At 40.8% G+C, this 17528-nt stretch overlaps 1 protein-coding gene across 1 annotated transcript in view; it reads right to left on the reverse strand.

The window, feature by feature from the left end:
- Positions 1-1140: 1140 nt before the first annotated feature.
- 1700013D24Rikl (RIKEN cDNA 1700013D24 gene like) overlaps positions 1141-17528 on the reverse strand; it is a 40444-nt gene continuing 24056 nt past the window's right edge. The window contains exon 3 of the mRNA NM_001108645.1: positions 1141-1381. Coding sequence (NP_001102115.1) covers positions 1251-1381 — 131 coding nt within the window. The 3' untranslated portion in view covers positions 1141-1250. The remainder of the gene's footprint in view (positions 1382-17528) is intronic.

Here is a 17528-nt window from a genome sequence, read left to right on the forward strand (position 1 = left end):
TTCTAATGAAGCCATATATAGCCATACCATTCTGTTCCTGTAGAGAACCCTGACTATTACAGATGAGATAAGGATCTGCTGTCTATAACTACCAAATAAGACTACTGTTTAAAGAGAAGTAGGGCTGGGGATATGTCTCAGAGGGTAAAGCACTTGACCCAGAAGTATGAGGACCTGAGTTTGGGTCAACAGAACCTGCCATGGAGCAGACATGGTAGAGCATGTACATTGCCCAGCATTCCTACCACAAGAACAAAGATGGAGACATGAAAATCCTTGGAAGTTCGTGAGACAACTGCCTGGGCATAGGCAGCTGTGAAGAGGAAACCGCCCTGTCTTAAAAAAATGTTGGGTGCTTGGGAGATGACTCAGCTATTGACAGCACTTGCTGCTTTTGGAAATTGAGGTTCTGTTCCCAGATCTGGTATTGAATGACTCACAACCAACTCCAGGAAATCTTATGCCCTCTTCTGGCCCTTCTGGGTAACTTCACATATATGATACTCATACAGGTGATAAGCAGATGCACAGAGAGAGAGGGAGAGAGAGAGAGAGAGAGAGAGAGAGAGAGAGAGAGATGTGCTATTTTGAAATGTGAACAGTACAAGATTTTGTTGTTGAGACTTTCTAAATCTCTTGTTCAGCAATTTAGGGTTATCTATTAGATTATTTTACAAAGTGTTAGAGAGAAAAAGACATCACAGATCATTTCTAAAGGACCAAATAGAGGTACACAGCCTCTGCTCTACAAGACATTCTAAGAATCCTGGCTAGAAAAGTATTTCTTTCACTTCTCCCAAGCAGATCTTCTAAATTGGTCTCATTTAGAGCCATTTCCAGCCCAAGGACAAAGAAAGCTTTTTTTCTAGCCACTGGTGTCATAATTTCTTGTAACTATTTCTGCTAGACCATCATTGATTAACAGTCACAAAGCTGCAACTTGATTCCAAGAAAATTAAAAGCATAGCATAAAGCTGAAGGTGCCTCTTATTTTTAAAAGGTATGTTCTTAAAACTAAGTATTGTTTTGGGGAATAAAATAACAGGTAACTTCAGAGACTATCTCTGCAGCAAAACTGTTTTGAGGTGTTTGATTTTATGGGATTAAAAAAAGGATAGAAGTTCAACAAAGAACTAATAATTTCTGAGATGCTCAAAATCTTTATTATCACATTCTCCTAAGTACAAATAATGACACTGAAGCATCTTTCTGTAACAGGGATGTCAAGACACCTCACAGATATGGTCACCTCAAACTGGTGTCACTGGGCAGACTTCCCGGGTCCTCTCTCCTACAATTTCCACCAGAATTGAGCTGTCTTCTCTCCCACCAGTTGTCTCTTTTCTTGGAGCTTCTCTCCCAGGGGTCTGAAGGAGACTTCCTGAAACACAAGAACATATGACACAACCACAAGTGAAGCAAAATGTCAGAAAACAAACAGTTTCTGACAGGACCCGAATTGCAAACATTCCCAAACATCAGTGAAAAACTTGAAGCACTATATTTTATTTTATATTAAAATAAAACCACATTACAGGTGTTGTGCTATCTGGCAAACATCACATGAGATTACTGCCAAATACAGTAGTTACTGAACTCTCTGCACAACCAGAAGACATGAAGACAGAAAATGGAGAATTTCACTTTAAAATATTTAAATAGGGTGATATTACCACAAATGGAGAGGAAGTCTAATAAACTCCCAGGTCAGTTACTGGCAAATGAAGGCTTTACTGTGAGACACCCTTTTGATGTCTCAAAGTTTCTATGTGGATAATCACAGCTTTGGTAGCCTAATCCCCAAATCAGAGTGATAACCTAAGATCCAGCAATAAGGATTCCCCAGCATAATCACTCCCATCTTACTGAAGAGAAAAAGAGAATAGTAAAATTTGATAATATAAAAGATAGGCTTGGCCTTCTGGTCTCCATCTGCACCCAGAGCTAAGGCTATATCAGAGCCCTTTGGATCCAAAACCTGCCTGAAGAAAGCTGGTCTGCCAGAACTGCTCTCACTCCTAAGCCCACAGGTAAGACCCTGCTTTCGTGCCACTAACTGTCCAAGGAGGGACCCACCAGGAGTGCACAGGGTAGGTGATGTGCAGAGCAGCCTGGGATAGGATTCATCCAATCTCCATCTGCACCCAGAGCTAAGGCCCTCGGGACCAAAAACCTGACTGGAGAAAACTGGACTCCCAAGAGTGCTCTCACTCCTAAGATCACAGAATCACAGGCCCACAGGACAGACAAGCTCCACTCAGAGACAGCAAGAACAACTAACATCAGACATAACCAGTTGGAAAGAGGCAAGCACGAACCTAAGCAACAGAAACCAAGACTACTTGCCATCATCAGAACCCAGATCTCCCAACACAGCAAGTTCTGGATACCCCAACACACCGAAAAAGCAAGATTCTGATTTAAAGTCACATCTCAAGATAATGATAGAAGACTTTAAGGAGGACATAAATAACTCCTTTAAAGAAATACAGGACAACACAGGTAAGCAAGTAGAAGTCCTTAAAGAGGAAACACAAAAATCCCTTAAAGAATTACAGGAAAACACAACCAAACAGGTGAAGGAATTGAACAAAACCATCCAGAATCTTAAAATGGAAATAGAAACAATAAAGAAATCACAAAGGGAGACAACCCTGGAGATATAAAACCTAGAAAAGAGATCAAGTGTCATAGTCTTAAGCATCACCAACAGAATACAAGAGATTGAAAAGAGAATCTCAGGGGCAGAAGATACTATAGAAAACATTGAAACAATAGTCAAAGAAAATGCAAAAAGCAAAAGTCCCCTAACCCAAAACATCCAGGAAATCCAGGACACAATGAGAAAACGAAACCTAAGAATAATAGGTATAGAAGAGAAGGAAGATTCCAAACTTAAAGGGCCAGTAAATATCTTCAACTAAATTATAGAAGAAAACTTCCACAACCTAAAAAAAAGATTCCCATGAACATACAAGAAGCCTACACAACTCCAAATAGAGTAGACTAGAAAAAAAAATCTGTCACATAATAGTCAAAACAGCAAATGCACAAAACAAAGAAAGAATATTAAAAGCAGTAAGGGAGCCCTTTTCACCTGGTCCTTTCTGCTGGGACAGACTGCTAGCTAGTCTGTTCCCTGGAAAAGGCTGTATCTTCAGACATACCAGAGGGTCCACTGCACTCAGCATTTGGTAAGAATCAACCCCGAGTCCCACAGCAGCTACTGAATGTCAGTTTACTCAGGGACCCACCATCTCCCCAAATGTGTGACCTACCAAATACAAATCTCCTTCTGCCTGGTCTTTTCTCCTGGGACAGATTGCTAGCTAGTCTGCTCCCTGGAAGAAGCTATATCTTCAGACCCACTGCACTCAGAACATTTGACATCATATCCTGAAGCATATCAGAAGAACCACTGTACTCAACACATTTGATACAACATCCTGAGGCATCCTAAAAGATCTGCTGCACCCAGGGCATCTGACACCACAACTGGAGACATCCCAGGAGATCCACTGTACCCAGGACACCACAGCTTGAATGCATCCTAGGAGTTCCTCTGTACATAGAGCAACTGGGCAATTGACATCACAGTCTGAAGACCTCCCAGGGGTCTGAGGCATGAAGGGTAACTGACCCAAAAGACTGAAAGCCTGCCTGGAGTGTGGCTGCATACAAGGAAACAGAAACCACAGTCCATTGACACATCCCCAACCCCAGAGAACAGCTTCCCACAGGACAATGGTGTGATTGCTCCTCTGAAGACCCAACAGTCTGAAGGCCTCCCAGGAGATCTACTGTTGCCAGGGAAACAAATCAGCAGCTTCTCTGGCCCTCTGAATACTGTCCAGTTGGAAGGCCCCATAAGAGATCTGCTAAACCCAGGACCACAGGCCTACCAGGAGTACTATTGTAACACAGGGACAAAAGAGGCAGACTCCAGACAGAGTTACCCAAACCAGCAAACACTAGGGATAACCAGATGGGGAGAGACAAGCACAAGATCATAAGCAATGGAAGTCAGTATACATGGACATCAAAAGAACCTAGTTCTACCACCACAGCAAGCCCTGAATACACCAACACACGTGAAAATCAGGAAGCTGACCTAAACTCCTATCTTATGAAGATAATAGAGTCCTTAAAGGAGGACATAATAACTCAATTAAAGAAATAAAGGGGCGTCTGAGACACCGCTGAAACCTGAAGGGACCGACCAGATAAACAGTTCTCTGCACCCAAATCCGTGGGAGGGAGAGCTAAACCTTCAGAGAGGCAGACAAGCCTGGGAAACCAGAAGAGACTGCACTCTGCCCACATCTCAGACACCAGAGGAAAACACCGAACGCCATCTGGAACCCTGGTGCACGGAAGCTCCCGGAAAGGGCTGCGCAGATCTTTCTGGTTGCTGCCGCCGCGGAGAGCTCATAGGCAGCACCCCACGAGCAAACTTGAGCCTCGGGACCACAGGTAAGACCAACTTTTCTGCTGCAAGTGACCTGCCTGGTGAACTCAGGACACGCAGAGGCAAAAAGCAGGAGTCCCAAACCTGCAGATCCCTGCCCGCGGCAGCTCTCTGCTCCCAAACCCTGTGGGAGAAAGACCTCACCAGCTAGGCAGGTGGGAAATCCTGAGACTGCAGAGCGGAAGAGACCACCAACACTGCCCACCCCTGCCCACATCCCTGGCCCAAAAGGAAACTGTATACGGCCTCTGGGTTCCCTTGGATAAGGGCACAGCAGCAGCGGGTCCTCTGCATCTGAGACACCGCCGGAACCTGAAGGGACCGACCTGATAAACAGTTCTCTGCACCCAAATCCCGTGGGAGGGAGAGTTAAACCTTCAGAGAGGCAGACACGCCTGGGAAACCACAAGAGACTGCACTCTGCACACATTACTGATTCCAGAGGAAAACACCAAATGCCATCTGGAACCCTGGTGCACGGAAGCACCCAGAAAGGGCTGCACAGATCTTCCTGGTTGTGGCTGCCGCGGAGAACTCATAAGCAACACCCCACGAGCAAACTTGAGCCTCGGGACCACAGGTAAGACCAACTTTTCTGCTGCAAGTGACCTGCCTGGTGAACTCAGGACACAGGACCACAGGAACAGCTGAAGACCTATAGATAGGAAAAACTACACGCCCGAAAGCAGAACACTCTGTCCCCATAACTGGCTGAAAGAAAACAGGAAAACAGGTCTACAGCACTCCTGACACACAGGCTTATAGGACAGTCTAGCCACTGTCAGAAATAGCAGAACAAAGTAACACTAGAGATAATCTGATGGAGAGAGGCAAGCACAGGAACCCAAGCAACAGAAACCAAGACTACATGGCATCATCGGAGCCCAATTGTCCCACTGAAGCAAACACGGAATATCCAAACACACCAGAAAAGCAAGATCTAGATTTAAAATCACATTTGATCATGATGCTGGAAGACTTCAAGAAAGACGTGAAGAACTGCCTTAGAGAAACGGAAAACATAAATAAATAAAGTAGAAGCCTACAGAGAGGAATTGCAAAAATCCCTAAAAGAATTCCAGGAAAACATAAATAAACAAGTAGAAGCCCATAGAGAGGAGTCACAAAAATCCCTGAAAGAATTCCAGGAAAACACAATCAAACAGTCGAAGGAATTAAAAATGGAAATAGAAGCAATCAAGAAAGAACACATGGGAACAACCCTGGATATACAAAACCAAAAGAAGAGACAAGGAGCTGTAGATACAAACTTCACCAACAGAATACAAGAGATGGAAGAGAGAATCTCAGGAGCAGAAGATTCCATAGAAATCATCGACTCAACTGTCAAAGATAATGTAAAGCGGAAAAAGCTACTGGTCCAAAACATACAGGAAATCCAGGACTCAATGAGAAGATCAAACCTAAGGATAATAGGTATAGAAGAGAGTGAAGACTCCCAGCTCAAAGGACCAGTAAATATCTTCAACAAAATCATAGAAGAAAACTTCCCTAACGTAAAGAAAGAGATACCCATAAGCATACAAGAAACCTACAGAACTCCAAATAAATTGAACCAGAAAAGAAACACCTCCCGTCACATAATAGTCAAACCACCAAACGCACAAAATAAAGAAAGAATCTTAAAAGCAGTAAGGGAAAAAGGTCAAGTAACATATAAAGGCAGACCTATCAGAATCACACCAGACTTTTCGCCAGAGACTATGAAAGCCAGAAGATCCTGGACTGATGTCATACAGACCCTAAGAGAACACAAATGCCAGCCCAGGTTACTGTATCCTGCAAAACTCTCAATTAACATAGATGGAGAAACCAAGATATTCCATGACAAAACCAAATTTACACAATATCTTTCTACAAATCCAACACTACAAAGGATAATAAATGGTAAAGCCCAACATAAGGAGGCAAGCTATACCCTAGAAGAAGCAAGAAACTAATCATCTTGGCAACAAAACAAAGAGAAGAAAAGCACACAAACATAACCTCACATCCAAATATGAATATAACGGGAAGCAATAATCACTATTCCTTAATATCTCTCAACATCAATGGCCTCAACTCCCCAATAAAAAGACATAGATTAACAAACTGGATACGCAACGAGGACCCTGCATTCTGCTGCCTACAGGAAACACACCTCAGAGACAAAGACAGACACTACCTCACAGTGAAAGGCTGGAAAACAACTTTCCAAGAAAATGGTCAGAAGAAGCAAGCTGGAGTAGCCATTCTAATATCAAATAAAATCAATTTTCAATTAAAAGTCATCAAAAAAGATAAGGAAGGACACTTCATATTCATCAAAGGAAAAATCCACCAAGATGAACTCTCAATCCTAAATATCTGTGCCCCAAATACAAGGGCAACTACATACATAACAGAAACCTTACTAAAGCTCAAAACACACATTGCACCTCACACAATAATAGTAGGAGATTTCAACACCGCACTCTCATCAATGGACAGATGATGGAAACAGAAATTAAACAGAGACGTAGACAGACTAAGAGAAGTCATGAGCCAAATGGACTTAAAAAATATTTATAGAACATTCTATCCTAAAGCAAAAGGATATACCTTCTTCTCAGCTCCTCATGGTACTTTCTCCAAATTGACTATATAATTAGTTAAAAAACGGGCCTCAACAGGTACAGAAAGATAGAAATAAGCCCATACGTGCTATCAGACCACCTCGGCCTAAAGCTGGTCTTCAATAACAATAAGGGAAGAATGCCCACATATACGTGGAAATTGAACAATGCTCTACCCAATGATAACCTAGTAAAGGAAGAAATAAAGAAATTAAAGACTTTTTAGAATTTAATGAAAATGAAGGTACAACATACCCAAACTTATGGGACACAATGAAAGCTGTGCTAAGAGGAAAACTCATAGCGCTAAGTGCCTGCAGAAAGAAACAGGAAAGAGCATATGTCAGCAGCTTGACAGCACACCTAAAAACTCTAGAACAAAAAGAAGCAAATACACCCAGGAGGAGTAGAAGACAGGAAATAATCAAACTCAGAGATGAAATCAACCAAGTAGAAACAAAAAGGACCATAGAAAGAATCAACAGAACCAAAAGTTGGTTCTTTGAGAAAAATCAACAAGATAGATAAACCCTTAGCCAGACTAACGAGAGGACACAGAGAGTGTGTCCAAATTAACAAAATCAGAAATGAAAAGGGAGACATAAGTACAGATCCAGAGGAAATTCAAAAAATCATCAGATCTTACTATAAAAGCCTATATTCAACAAAACTTCAAAATCTGCAGGAAATGGACAATTTCCTAGACAGATACCAGGTACTGAAGTTAAATCAGGAACAGATAAACCAGTTAAACAACCCCATAACTCCTAAGGAAATAGAAGCAGTCATTAAAAGTCTCCCAACCAAAAACAGCCCAGGTCCAGACGGGTTTAGTGCAGAATTCTATCAGACCTTCATAGAAGACCTCATACCAATATTATCCAAACTATTCCACAAAATTGAAACAGATGGATCACTACCGAATTCCTTCTATGAGGCCACAATTACTCTTATACCTAAACCACACAAAGACCCAACAAAGAAAGAGAACTTCAGACCAATTTCCCTTATGAATACCGATGCAAAAATACTCAATAAAATTCTGGCAAACCGAATCCAAGAGCACATCAAAACAATCATCCACCATAATCAAGTAGGCTTCATCCCAGGCATGCAGGGATGGTTTAATATATGGAAAACCATCACCGTGATCCATTATATAAACAAACTGAAAGACAAAACCACATGATCATTTCATTAGATGCTGAGAAAGCATTTGACAAAATTCAACACCCCTTCATGATAAAAGTCCTGGAAAGAATAGGAATTCAAGGCCCATACCTAAACATAGTACAAGCCATATACAGCAAACCAGTTGCTAACATTAAACTAAATGGAGAGAAACTTGAAGCAATCCCACTAAAATTAGGGACTAGACAAGGCTGCCCACTCTCTCCCTACTTATTCAATATAGTTCTTGAAGTTCTAGCCAGAGCAAACAGACAACAAAAGGAGGTCAAGGGGATACAGATCGGAAAAGAAGAAGTCAAAATATCACTATTTGCAGATGATATGATAGTATACTTAAGTGATCCCAAAAGTTCCACCAGACAACTACTAAAGCTGATAAACAACTTCAGCAAAGTGGCTGGGTATAAAATTAACTCAAGTAAATCAGTAGCCTTCCTCTACACAAAAGAGAAACAAGCCAAAAAAGAAATTAGGGAAACGACACCCTTCATAATAGACCCAAATAATATAAAGTGCCTCGGTGTGACTTTAACCAAGCAAGTAAAAGATCTGTACAATAAGAACTTCAAGACTCTGAAGAAAGAAATTGAAGACCTCAGAAGATGGAAAGATGTCCCATGCTCATGGATTGGCAGGATTAATATAGTAAAAATGGCCATTGGCCAAAAGCGATCTACAGATTCAATGCAATCCCCATCAAAATACCAATCCAATTCTTCAAAGAGTTAGACAGAACAATTTGCAAATTCATCTGGAATAACAAAAAACCCAGTATAGCTAAAACTATCCTCAACAATAAAAGGACTTCAGGGGGAATCACTATCCCTGAACTCAAGCAATATTACAGAGCAATAGTGATAAAAACTGCTTGGTATTGGTACAGAGACAGACAGATAGACCAATGGAACAGAATTGGAGACCCAGAAATGAACCCACACACCTATGGGCACCTGATTTTTGACAAAGGAGCCAAAACCATCAAATGGAAAAAAGATAGCATTTTCAGCAAATGGTGCTGGTTCAACTGGAGGTCAGCATGTAGAAGAATGCAGATCGATCCATGCTTATCACCCTGTACAAAGCTTAAGTCCAAGTGGATCAAGGACCTCCACATTAAACCAGATACACTCAAACTAATAGAAGAAAAACTAGGGAAGCATCTGGAACACATGGGCACTGGAAAAAATTTCCTGAACAAAGCACCAATGGCTTATGCTCTAAGATCAAGAATCGACAAATGGGATCTCATAAAACTGCAAAGCTTCTGTAAGGCAAAGGACACTGTGGTTAGGACAAAACGGCAACCAACAGATTGGGAAAAGATCTTTACCAATCCTACAACAGATAGAGGCCTTATATCCAAAATATACAAAGAACTCAAGAAGTTAGACCACAGGGAGACAAATAACCCTATTAAAAAATGGGGTTCAGAGCTAAACAAAGAATTCACAGCTGAGGAATGCCGAATGGCTGAGAAACACTTAAAGAAATGTTCAACATCTTTAGTCATAAGGGAAATGCAAATCAAAACAACCCTGAGATTTCACCTCACACCAGTGAGAATGGCTAAGATCAAAAACTCAGGTGACAGCAGATGCTGGCGAGGATGCGGAGAAAGAGGAACACTCCTCCATTGTTGGTGGGATGGCAGACTGGTACAACCATTCTGGAAATCAGTCTGGAGGTTCCTCAGAAAATTGGACATTGAACTGCCTGAGGATCCAGCTATACCTCTCTTGGGTATATACCCAAAAGATGCCCCAACATATAAAAAAGATACATGCTCCACTATGTTCATCACAGCCTTATTTATAATAGCCAGAAGCTGGAAAGAACCCAGATGCCCTTCAACAGAGGAATGGATACAGAAAATGTGGTACATCTACACAATGGAATATTACTCAGCTATCAAAAACAATGACTTTATGAAATTCGTAGACAAATGGTTGGAACTGGAAAATATCATCCTGAGTGAGGTAACCCAATCACAGAAAAACACACATGGTATGCACTCATTGATAAGTGGCTATTAGCCCAAATGCTTGATTTACCCTAGATGCCTAGAACAAATGAAACTCAAGACGGATGACCAAAATGAGAATGCTTCACTCCTTCTTTAAAAGGGGAACAAGAATACCCTTGGCAGGAAATAGAGAGGAAAAGATTAAAACAGACACAGAAGGAACACCCATTCAGAGCCTGCCCCACATGTGGCCCATACATATACAGCCATCCAATTAGACAAGATGGATGAAGCAAAGAAGGGCAGGCCGACAGGAGCCGGATGTAGATCGCTCCTGAGAGACATAGCCAGAATACAGCAAATACAGAGGCGAATGCCAGCAGCAAACCACTGAACTGAGAATAGGATCCCATTGAAGGAATCAGAGAAAGACCTGGAAGAGCTGGAAGGGGCTCGAGACTCCATATGTACAACAATGCCAAGTAACCAGAGCTTCCAGGGACTAAGCCACTACCCAAAGACTATACATGGACTGACCCTGGACTCTGACCTCATAGGTAGCAATGAATATCCTAGTAAGAGCACCAGTGGAAGGGGAAGCCCTTGGTCCTGCTAAGACTGAACCCCCAGTGAACTAGATTGTTGGGGGGAGGGCGGCAATGGGGGAAGGATGGGGAGGGAAACACCCATAAAGGTGGGGAGGGGGAGGGATTAGGGGGATGTTTGCCCAGAAACCGGGAAAGGGAATAACACTTGAAATGTAAATAAGAAATACTCAAGTTAATAAAAAAAATAAAAATAAATAAAAATAAAAATCAACTAGCTCTTTAAAAAAATGTAAATAAGAAATACTCAAGTTAATTAAAAAAAATTTCTTGATGGTAAAAAAAAAAAGAAAGAAAGAAAGAAAGAAAGGAAAACACAGGTAAACAGGTAGAAGCCATAAAAGAGGAAACAAATTGCTTAAAGAAGTACAGGGAAACACAACCCATCAGGTGAATGAATTGCATAAAGCAGTCCTAGACCTCAAAGTGGAAGTAGAAACAATAAAGAATACACAAATGGAGGCAAACCTGGAAATGTAAAACCTAGGAAAGAGGTCAGGAATTACAGATGCAAGCATCACCAACAGGAAATAGAAGAGAGAATTTCAGGTGTAGAAGATACTGTAGAATAGATTTACACAACGGTCAAAGAAAATTTAAAACATAAAAAACTCCTAACCCAAAACATTCAGGAAATTTAGGACACAATGAAAAGACCAAATCTAAGAATGCTTGGAAGAGAGGAGAATGAAGATTTGCAGCTCAAAGGGCATGAAAATGTCTTCAACAAAATCATAGAAGAAAATTTCCCCAACCTAAAGAAAGGGATGGCCATAATGGTACAAGAAGCCTACAGAACACCAAATAAATGGGACCAAAAAAGAAAATCCTCTTGTCACATAATAGTCAAAACACTAAATGCACAGAACAAAGAAAGAATATTAAAAGTTGCAGGGAAAATGGCCAAGTAGTATACAAAGGCAGACCTAAAAGAATTAAACCAGACTTCTCAACAGAGACTATGACAGCCAGAAGAGCCTGGTCAGAGGTCATGCAGACTCTAAGAGAACACAAATGCCAACCCATGTTACTATACCCAGCAAAACTCTCAATCAACATAGATGGAGAAACCAAAATATTCCAGGACAAAACCAAAATCGAACATTATCTAACTACCAATCCAGCCCTACAGAAGATCCTAGAAGGAAAACTCCTACACCAAAGAAAATACAAGATATTAAGCATCCCACAAGAAAGCCAAAAGGAAAAGACCACAAGCACATAAAGATGCCTTCAAAAGCAGATATAATAGGAACCAACAGTCATCTGTCTCCAATATCTCTCAATATTAATGGACTCAACTCACCTATAAAAGATATAAGCTGTAAAAGCAGCTGCCCAGGAGTCACTTCAGCCACGGGACCACAGGTAAGACCAACTTTTCTGCTCTAAGGGACCTGCCTGGTGGACTCAGGACACAAAGAGGCAAAATCCTCTGGGACTAGACACTTCTGGATTTTAGCTGGAGCCAGAAGCTCACAGTTCCCAGCCCACATTCCCTGCTCCCAAACCCCTTGGGAGAGAGAGCTCACCGATGACACAGGTGGGCACTCCTGAGACTGCAGAGCGGGAGAGACCACCAATACTGCCCAACCCTGCCCACATCCCTGGCCAAAGAGGAAACAATATAGGGCCTCTGGGAACCAGAAGACAGGGGCACTCAAGCGGCAGGTTCCCCGAAGTCCAGACACCACCCAGATCTGAAGAGACCTGATCAAAAACAACCTGCATCCAAATGCCATGGGAGGGAGAGCTAAACATTCAGAGGGGCAGACATTCCTAGGAAACCAGAGGAGACTACACTCTGCCCACATTTCTGACTCCAGAGGAAAACAACTAACACCATCTGGGACCCTGGTGCACAGGGGCCCCTAGGAAAAGGAGGTGCAGGCCCTCCTGGTTGCCGACCTCACAGAGAGTTCAAAAGCAGCCGTCCAGGAGCCACTTCAGCCACTGGACACCAGGTAAGACCAACTTATCTGCTCCAAGTTACCTGCCTGGTGGACTCAGGACACAGGCCCACAGGAACAGGTGAAGACCAGTAGACAGGAAAGACTACATGCCCGAAAGAAGAACACTCTGTTCCCATAACTGCTGAAAGAAAACAGGAAAACAGGTCTACAGCACTCCTGACACACAGACCTACAGGATGATCTAGCCACTGTCAGAAATAGCAGAACAAGGTAACACCAGAGACAACCTGATGGCGAAAGGCAAGCACAGGAACCCAAGCAACAGAAACCAAGACTACATGGCATCATCAGAAACCAATTCTCCCACCAAAGCAAACACTGAATATCCAAACACACCAGAAAATCAAGATCTCCATTTAAAATCACATTTGATCATGATAATGGAGGACTTCAAGAAAGATATAAAGACTCCCTTAGAGAAACAGAGGAAAACATAAATAAACAAGTAGAAGCCTATAGAGAGGAATCACAAAAATCCCTGAAAGAATTCCAGGAAAACACAATCAAACAGGTGAAGGAATTAAAAACAGAAATAGAAGCAATAAAGAAAGCACAAAGGAAGACAACCCTGGATATACAAAACCAAAGGAAGAGACAAGGAGCCATAGATACAAGCATCACCAACAGAATACAAGAGATGGAAGAGAGAATCTCAGGAGCAGAAGATTTCATAGAAATCATCGACACATCTGTCAAAGATAATATAAAATGGAAAAAGCTACTGGTCCAAAACATACAGGAAATCCAGGACTCAATGAGAAGATCAAGACTAAGGATAATAGGTATAGAAGAGAGTGAAGACTCCCAGCTCATAAGGACCAGTAAATATCTTCAACAAAATCATAGAAGAAAACTTCCCTAGCCTAAAGAAAGAGATGCCCATAAGCATACAAGAAGCCTACAGAACTCCAAATAGATTGAACCAGAAAAGAAACACCTCCCATCACATAATAGTCAAAACACCAAATGCACAAAACAAAGAAAGAATATTAAAAGCAGTAAGGGGGAAAGGTCAAGTAACATATAAAGGCAGAACTATCAGAATCACACCGGACTTCTCACTAGAGACTATGAAAGCCAGAAGATCCTGGACAGACGTCATACAGACCCTAAGAGAACACAAATGCCAGCACAGGTTACTGTATCCAGCAAAACACTCAATTAACATAGATGGAGAAACAAACTTATTCCATGACAAAACCAAATTTACACAATTTCTTTCTACAAATCCAGCCCTACAAAGGATAATAAATATGCACAACATAAGGAGGCAAGCTACACCCTAGAAAAAGCAAGAAATTAATCATCTTGGCAACAAAACAAAGAGAAGAAAAGCACACAAACATAATCTCACATCCAAATACAAATATAACAGGAAGCAACAATCACTATTCCTTAATATCTCTCAACATCAGTGGATTCAATTACCCAATAAAAAGACACAGATTAACAAACTGGATACAAAATGAGGACCCAGCATTCTGCTGCCTACAGGAAACACACCTCAGAGACAAAGACAGACACTACCTCAGAGTAAAAGGCTGGAAAACAACTTTCCAAGCAAATGGTATGAAGAAGCAAGCTGGAGACAATGAGAAGATCAGACCTAAGGATAATACATAAAAAAGAAAGTGAAGACTCCCAACTTAAAGGGCCAGTAAATACATTGAACAAAATTATACAAGAAAATTTCCCTAACATAAAGAAAGAGATAACACATAAACATACAAGAAGCCTACAGAACTCCAAATAGATTAGACCAGAAGAGAAATTCCTCCCATCACATAATAGTCAAAACACCAAATGCACAAAACAAAGAAAGAATATTAAAAGCAGTAAGGGAAAAAAGGTCAAGTGACTTACAAAGGCAGACCTATAAGAATTACATCAGACTTCTCACCAGAGACTATGAAAGCCAGAAGATCCTGGACAGATGTCATACAGACCCTAAGAGAACACAAATGCCAGTCCAAGTTATTGTATCCAGCAAAACTTTCAATTAACATAGAGGAAGAAACCAAGATATTCCATGACAAAACCAAATTTACATAATATCTTTCTACAAATCCAGCCCTACAAAGGATAATAGATGGAAAACTCCAAGACAAGGAGAGAAACTACACCATACAGAAAGCAAGAATATAATTTCCCTGCAATGAAATGAAAAGAGAGACAGAAAAACTTAATTCTGCCTGAACAACGAAAATAACAAGAAGCGACAATCACTATTCCTTAATATCTCTCAACATCAATGGACTCGATTCCCCAAAAAAAAAAAAAAATAGACTGACAGAATGGATACATAAAGAGGATCCCAACATTTTGCTGCCTACAGGAAACACACCTCAGAGACAAAGACAGACACTGCCTCAGAGTGAAAGGCTGGAAAACAACTTTCCAAGCAAATGGTATGAAGAAGCAAGCTGGAGTAGCCATTCTAATATCAAATAAAATCAATTTTCAACTAAAAGTCATCAAAAAAGATAAGGAAGGACACTTCATATTCATCAAAGGAAAAATCTACCAAGATGAACTCTCAATCTGAAATATCTATGCACCAAATGAAAGGGCACCTCCATTCATAAAAGAAACCTTACTAAAGCTCAAAGCACACATTGCACCTCACACAATAATAGTAGGAGATTTCAACACCCCACTCTCATCAATGGACAGATCATGGAAACAGAAATTAAACAGAGACATAGACAGACTAACAGAAGTTATGAACCAAATGGACTTAACAGATATTTATAAAACATTCCATCCTAAAACAAAAGGATATACCTTCTTCTCACCACCTCATGCTACCTTCTCCAAAACTGGCCATATAATCACAAAACAGGCCTCAACAGATACAAAAAGATAGAAATAATCCCATGCATACTATCAGACCATCACAGACTAAGGCTGGTCTTCAATAACAATAAGGAAAGAACATCCACATATATATATATGGAAGTTGAACAATGCTCTACTCAATGATAACTTAATCAAAAAATAAAGAAAAAAATTAAAGACTTCTTAGAATTTAATGAAAATGAAGGTACAACATACCCAAACTTATGGGACACAATGAAAGCTGTGCTAAGAGGAAAACTCATAATGCTGGGTGCCTGCAGAAAGAAACAGGAGAGAACATACATCAGCAGGTTGACAGCACACCTAAAAGCTCTAGAACAAAAAGAAGCAAATACACCCAGGAAATAATCAAACTCAGAGCTGAAATCAACCAAGTAGAAACAAAAAGGACTATACAAAGAATCAACAGAACCAAAAGCTGGTTCTTTGAGAAAATCAACAAGAGAGATAAACACTTAGTCAGACTAAACAGCAGGCACAGAGAGTGTGTCCAAATTAACAAACTCAGAAATGAAAAGGGAGACATAACAACAGAATCAGAGGAAATTCAAAAATCATCAAATCCTACTACAAAACCCTATATTCAACAAAACTGGAAAATCTGGACAAAATGGACAATTTTCTAAACAGATACCAGGTATCAAAGTAAAATCAGGAACAGATAACCCATTTAAAAAACCCCATAACTCCTAAAGAAATAGAAGCAGTCATTAAAAGTCTCCCAACCAAAAAGACCCTGGGACCAGATGGGTTTATGGCAGAATTTTATCAGATCTTCATAGAAGACCTCATAGCAATACTATCCAAACTATTCCAAAAAATTGAAACAGATGTAGCACTACCAAATTCCTTCTATGAAGTCACAATTACTCTTAGGCCTAAACCACAAAAAGACCCAACAAAGAAAGAGAACTTCAAACCAATTTCCCTTATGAATATTGATGCCAAAATACTGAATAAAATTCTGACAAACTGAATCCAAGAACACATCAAAATGATCATCCATCATGATCAAGGAGGCATCATCCAAGGTATGAAGGGATGGTTCAATATATGGAAAACCATCAATGTAATCCACTATATAAACAAACTGAAAGATAAAAACCACATGATCATTTCATTAGATGCTGAGAAAGCAGTTGACAAAATTCAACACCCCTTCATCATAAAAGTCCTGGAAAGAATAGGAATTCAAGGCCCATACCTAAACATAGTAAAAGCCATGTACAGCAAACCAGTAGCAAATACTAAACTAAATGGAGAGAAACTTGAAACAATCTCTAAAATCAGGGACTAGACAAGGCTGCCCACTCTCTCCCTACTTATTCAATATAGTTCTTGAAGTTCTAGCCAGAGCAATCAGGCAACAAAAGGAGGTCAAAGATACAAATTGGAAAGGAAGAAGTCAAAATATCACTATTTGCAGATATGATAGTGTACTTAAGTGACCCCAAAAATTCAACTACTAAGGCTACTACTAAGAACTACTAAGAACTACTGAGAACTACTAAGCCTAGTGTCGGGGTATAAAATTAACTCAGACAAATCAGTAGCCTTCCTCTACACAAAAGATAAAAAGGCTGAGAAAGAAATTAGGGAAACAACACCTTTCATAGTAGTCCCAAATAATGTAAAATACCTCGCTGTGACTTTATCCAAGCAAGTAAAAGATCTGTATGATAAGAACTTAGAGGAGAAACCCAACCGCCTGGTCAGGAGAAACCCAACCGCCTGGTCAGGTGGGCACTCCTGAGGCTGCAGAGCGGAAGAGACCACCAACACTGCTCACCCCTGCCCACATCCCTGGCCCAAGAGGAAACTGTATAAGGCCTCTGGGCTCCCGTGGGGGAGGAC

The sequence above is a fragment of the Rattus norvegicus genome, chromosome 4, assembly GCF_021556685.1.
Source record: "Rattus norvegicus strain SHRSP/BbbUtx chromosome 4, alternate assembly SHRSP_T2T, whole genome shotgun sequence".
NCBI lineage: Eukaryota > Metazoa > Chordata > Mammalia > Rodentia > Muridae > Rattus > Rattus norvegicus.